Source organism: Prinia subflava, chromosome 31, assembly GCF_021018805.1.
Source record: "Prinia subflava isolate CZ2003 ecotype Zambia chromosome 31, Cam_Psub_1.2, whole genome shotgun sequence".
In the NCBI taxonomy this organism is placed as follows: Eukaryota; Metazoa; Chordata; class Aves; order Passeriformes; family Cisticolidae; genus Prinia; species Prinia subflava.
Genome location: NC_086277.1, coordinates 1,922,121 through 1,928,249, shown reverse-complemented (window position 1 = coordinate 1,928,249; position 6,129 = coordinate 1,922,121). Strand labels below are relative to the sequence as shown.

The window sequence follows — 6,129 nt, the reverse complement described above, 5'->3', positions numbered from 1 at the left end:
GGATGGGTGATCCCACAGCAGGATTGATCCCACAGCAGGATTGATCCCACAGCAGGATGGGGGATCCCACAGCAGGATGGGCGATCCACAGGAGGATGGGGGATCCCACAGCAGGATGGGCGATCCACAGGAGGATGGGGGATCCCACAGCAGGATGGGCGATCCACAGGAGGATGGGGGATCCCACAGCAGGATGGGCGATCCCACAGGAGGATTGATCCCACAGCAGGGGGATCCCGCAGGCTGCTCCAGCACTGGGATGGTCCCACATGAGGATGCTTGGATCCAGGAATGCTCCAGCACCGGGATCCCCAGCACCGGGATTCCTGGGATTCCAGGGATCCCCAGGATTCCCCAGCACCGGGATTCCCCAGCACCGGGGATCCCCCAGCAACCGGGATTCCTGGGATTCCCGGGATCCCCAGGATTCCCCAGCACCGGGATCCCCCAGCACCGGGATTCCTGGGATTCCCGGGATTCCCGGGGTTCCCCAGCACCGGGACTCTCCCACCCCAGAATGTCCCACCCCGGGGACTCTCCAAGCTCAGAGGGATCCGGAAGGTTCCGAACGTTCCTTTGGATGCTGCGACACCGGAACGATCCAGCCCGGAATGCCCGAGCGGGGACAGCGCAGCACCGGGGACAGCTCAGAACCGGGGACAGCTCAGAACCGGGGACAGCGCAGCACCGGGGACAGCTCAGAACCGGGGACAGCTCAGAACCGGGGACAGCTCAGAACCGGGGACAGCGCAGCACCGGGGACAGCGCAGAACCGGGGACAGCTCAGAACCGGGGTGTCACCTGAGCCTGGGGTCCCCTGAGCCAGGGTGTCACCTGAGCCCGGGGTGTCCCCATTCCAGAATGTCCCCATTCCAGGATGTCCCTGTTCTGGGATGTCCCCACTCTGGGGTGTCCCCATTCCGGGTGTCCCCTGAGCCCGGGGATGTCCCCACTCTGGGGTGTCCCCATTCCAGGATGTTCCCACTCTCAGATGTTCCCATTCCATGATGTCCCCATTCCGGGGTGTCCCCTGAGCCTGGGGTGTCCCCACTCTGGGATGTCCCCATTCCGGGGTGTCCCCATTCCAGATGTCCCCACTCTCAGATGTTCCCATTCCATGATGTCCCCATTCCAGGGTGTCCCCACTCCGGGATGTCCCCACCAGGAGCTGAATGAGCCGGAGTGACCAATCCTGGAATTCCTGGGAATTCCAAACCAGCCAAATCCAGGGGACACCGGGAGCAGCCGCAGCAGGGACAGGGACAGGGACACAGGGACACAGGGACAGGGACACAGGGACAGGGACACGGGACAGGGACAGGGACACAGCGACAGGGACACAGGGACACAGGGACACAGGGACAGGGACAGGGACAGGGACACAGGGACAGGGACACAGGGACAGGGACACAGGGACACAGGGACACAGGGACACAGGGACAGGGACAGGGACACAGGGACAGGGACACGGCAGCTCCGGCTCTGTCCCCAAACAATCCCAAATCCGGGGGGTGCCGGCCCCCACCAGCCAAACCGGGGCCGTGTCCAGCCCGGAGCCGCCCACGCCCCCAAACCAGTGACCCCAAACTGGGACAGTGACCCCAGACCAGTGACCCCAGACTGGGACAGTGACCCCAGACCAGTGACCCCAGCACCCCAAACTGGGACAGTGACCCCAAACCAGTGACCCCAGCACCCCAAACTGGGACAGCACCCCCCAAACTGGAACAGCAGCCCCAAACTGGGACAGTGACCCCAGACCAGTGACCCCAAAGCAGTGACCCCAGCACCCCAAACTGGGACAGTGCCCCCAAACTGGAACAGCACCCCCAAACTGGGACAGTGACCCCAAACCAGTGCCCCCAGCACCCCAAACTGGGACAGTGCCCTCCCAGCCCCCTCCCCAATGGAGTCAGTGCCACCCCAGCCCCCCAAACTGGGTCAGGGCCCCCCCAAACTGGGTCAGCGCTCCTCCAGCCCCCCCAAACTGGGATCGGTGCCCCCCAAACCCCCCCAGGTCCCCCCAGTGCCCCCAGCACCCCCAAACCAGTGCCCCCCACCTTCACCCCCGCCCCCGCTGTACAGAGGGGGGCCCCCTCCGTGCCCCCCATTTTGGGGGTCTGGGACCTGCTGGGTTGATTTGGGGGGGTGGGGGGGTTGGGGGAGGGGCGGTGAAGCCCCCCGGGCTCAAGGCTTTATTTATTTGCTATTTATTGCAGTTCCTTTCAGAATTGACTTTTGTTTCTCTCTTTTTTTTTTCTGTTTTTCTGTCGAAATAAATAAAAAAAATTAAAAAAAAAATAAAATAAAAAAACACCAACCCAACACCTTAAAAAAAAACCCCAAACCCCACAGAATTCCCCAAAATCCAGAAATTTGAAACCACCCCTGGATTCTCCCGGGTTTTGGGGAGGGAGGGGGGAAGGAGCACGGCCACGGCCCTCCGGAATTTCCTCAATAAATCAATTTATTTAAAAGAATATGTTACAATTAATTACACTAAAGGGGCTTTTCCCGAGGAATGGAACGCCGGGAGCAGCTGGAAAACGGGAGAAGGGGGGCTGGGGGGTGTTTTTATAATTTTTTTGACCAATTTTTCCCTTTTTTGGGGGTTTTTTGTCATTTTTTTGGGTAAAAAAACCCCACGGAAGATGGTTCAGCTCTTGATCCATTGGAATTTGGGGACAGCAGGAAAATTGGGATGAAAATTGAGTTTTTTCCTGGGATTTTTACCCAAACTGGGGCTGCTGAAGGGGATTTTAGGGATCCCAAAGCTCTCCCAGGTTTCCCCCTCCCATTCCCGGGTTTTCCCCGGCTCGGGGCTCCCGAGGACAACGGAAATCCAATTAATTAATTACAGGGATCCAATTAATTACAGGCATCCAATTACTGGAATTAATTCCGGCTCTCAGCTGCTCCCGAGCCGAGGATTTGGATTTTCCCACTGCCCCCATCCCGGCTCCGGGGGGAGGAGAGAAAAATCCCTGCCCAAAATGGGAATTTTTGGGGAAAAAATCCCAAAATTTGAGCGATCCGAGGTCAGGAACGAGGCCGGGAGGCTCCTGCTGGGTTTGGATCCAAATATTCCCAAATTCACCCAAATCCTGGAGGAACCGGCTCCAGGCCGGCCCAAAAATGGGGAAAAAACGGCTTTTCCTCCAAAATATGGAAAATTCCACTCAAATCCAGGGAAATTCCACTCAAATCCAAGGAAAATTCCACTCAAATCCAAGGAAAAATGGCTTTTCCACCCAAAATACGGAAAAATTCCACTCAAATCCAGGGAAAATCCCACTCAAATCCAAGGAAAAATGGCTTTTCCTCCCAAAAAATGGAAAAATTCCACTCAAATCCAGGAAAAAACGGCTTTTCCACCGAAACATGAAAAATCCCACTCAAATCCAAGGAAATCCCACTCAAATCCAAGGAAAAATGGCTTTTCCACCCAAAATACGGAAAAATTCCACTCAAATCCAGGGAACAATGGCTTTTCCAGGTGATTTTTCCTCCCAAAACACAGAAAAATCCACTCAAACCCAGGGAAAAACAGCTTTTCCTCCTGAAACATGGAAAATTCACTCAAATCCAGGGTAAAATGGTTTTTCCTCCCAAAACATGGAAAAATCCCACTCAAATCCAAGGAAAAACGATTTTTCCGGGGATTTTTCCTTCTGAAGCTGCTGAGCCTCCCGGACCGTGGATAAAACCTGCTCCAAACCAGGGAAAAAACGGATTTTCCTCATCATTTTACCTTCTGGGAATCGCTCAGCTGCCGGATCCACGGAAAATTCCCACTCAAAAGTGAGGAAAAATGGCTTTTTCCAGCATTTTTCCTCCCAAAACGTGGGAAAGACCACTCCAAATTAGGGAAAAAATTTTCCAAAAGGGTTTTTTCCCTCTGGCAGCTGCTGGTCCACCCAAGCCATGGAAAAATTCCTGCTCCAAACCAAGAAAAAACAGATTTTCCAGCTTATTTTTCCTCCTGGGATCATCCCAGCCACTGGATCCGTGGAAAAATCCCATCCAAAACCAGGAAAAATGAGTTTTTTCACCTTATTTTTCCTGCAGAACTGTGGAAAAATCTTGCTCAAAACGATGGGAAAATGGTTTTTTCCAGGTTGTTTTTCCAGCTTGGACATCCAAGCCATGGATAAAAAGTGCTCAAAAATAGGGAAAAATGGATTTTCCGGGTTTTTTCTCCTCCTGGGAGCTGCTCAACCCCTGGATCCATGGGAAAATCCACACTAGGGAAAAGCAGATTTTTCCTCCTGGAATTCCTGGAATTTCCCAGATCCCATCTGGAGGAGCCCAAATCCCTGGGAAAACCCCCCAAATTCCCCCCAAAATTGGGAATACGAATCCCTGAGCGGGATCCTTGGAATTTTTCACTCCTTTTGGATGCTTTCCCGATTTTTTTCACCCGTAGGGATTAAAAAAAATCGGATTGGGAGGAGAAAAGGGCAGGAAAATCCCTTTAAAAATCCACTGAAATCCCAATTTTGGGATTTCCAAGGAATTCTTCCCACGGATGCCCAGGCAGGAATGGAACATTCCCAGGGTTTTTTTTCCCCCCATTTTTCCATGTCTGACCCAGCAGAAACAATAAATTTTTTTATAATTCCAGTTGTAATAATAATAATAAAAAAAAAATCCCAAAATTCCCAGCCTGGAGCTGGATCCGAGTGGGAAAAAGGAGCCCCTCAGGTGGCTTTTCCCAGGTTTTTGTTGTTTTTTCCTCTGGAATTCCATAAAGATGACGGGCACGAATGGATTCGGAATTAATGAGATTTAGTTTGGGGGCTTTAATACAATAAAGGGATTTTTGGGATTCCTGGGAAGCTCCCGGGTTAAGTGGCCGCGTCCCTTTGCTGTGACCGGACCAGCTGGAAAAGGTTCTGCAAGAGAAGGGAGGGGTGAGGGGAGCGGGGAAAACGGGAAAATCCCGGGAAAATGGGACTGGGAGGGACTGGGAGAGACTGGGAGAGACTGGGAGGGGCTGAGACACGGCAGAGAGACCTGATCCCAATCCTGATCCCGATCCTGATCCCAATCCTGATCCCGATCCTGATCCCAATCCTGATCCCGATCCTGATCCTGATCCCGATCCTGATCCCAATCCAGATCCTGATCCCAATCCTGATCCTGATCCCAATACTGATCCTGATCCCAATCCAGATCCTGATCCCAATCCTGATCCTGATCCTGATCCCAATCCAGATCCTGATCCCAATCCAGATCCTGATCCTGATCCCAATCCTGATCCCAATCCAGATCCTGATCCCGATCCAGATCCTGATCCAGATCCCGATCCCTGATCCTGATCCCAATCCTGATCCTGATCCCGATCCTGATCCCAATCCTGATCCTGATCCTGATCCCGATCCTGATCCCGATCCTGATCCCGATCCCAATCCTGATCCTGATCCCAATCCCAATCCTGATTCTGATCCTGATCCCAGTCCTCATCCTAATCTCCAATCCCAATCCCAATTCTGATTTTGATCCTGACTCCAATTCCAATTCCAATTCTTATTTCAATCCTAATTCCAATCCCAATCCCAATTTGAATTCTGATTTTAATCCTGATTCCAATTCCAACCCCAATCCCAATCCCAATCCTGATCTCAATCCCAATCCCAATTCCAATTCTGATTTCAATCCCGATTCCGATCCCAATTCTGATTCCAATCCCACTTGGAATGGGCCTGGAATGGGCCTGGAATGGGCCTGGAATGGGCCTGGATTGGGCCTGGAATGGGCCTGGAATGTTTTTTCCCAACCCCGGGACTTTGGGGCCCTCTTTCCCTGGGAAATCTGGGATCCCACCAGGGATAGCCCAGGAAGCTCTTCCAGGGCTGCTTCTCCTGCTCTTTGGGGCAAGGACGTGCCGAGGGTTCCCAGCCCTCTGTGCCCCTGTCCCTGTGTCCCACTGTCCCTGTGTCCCACTGTCCCTGTGTCCCACTGTCCCCATGTCCCTGTGTCCCTCTGTCCCACTGTCCCTGTGTCCCTCTGTCCCACTGTCCCCGTGTCCCTGTGTCCCTCTGTCCCCGTGTCCCACTGTCCCTGTGTCCCACTGTCCCCGTGTCCCTGTGTCCCACTGTCCCCGTGTCCCACTGTCCCTGTGTCCCT

At 53.4% G+C, this 6,129-nt stretch overlaps 1 protein-coding gene across 3 annotated transcripts in view; it reads right to left on the bottom strand.

Annotated features, from left to right (window-relative positions):
• Window positions 1–4,771: 4,771 nt before the first annotated feature.
• Window positions 4,772–6,129, bottom strand: part of SNX27 (sorting nexin 27) — a 34,566-nt gene continuing 33,208 nt past the window's right edge. For all 3 annotated transcript variants that reach the window (XM_063420323.1, XM_063420324.1, XM_063420321.1), the window contains one exon: window positions 4,772–4,895. In XM_063420323.1, the coding sequence (XP_063276393.1) occupies window positions 4,848–4,895 (48 nt within the window). In that variant the 3' untranslated portion in view covers window positions 4,772–4,847. The remainder of the gene's footprint in view (window positions 4,896–6,129) is intronic.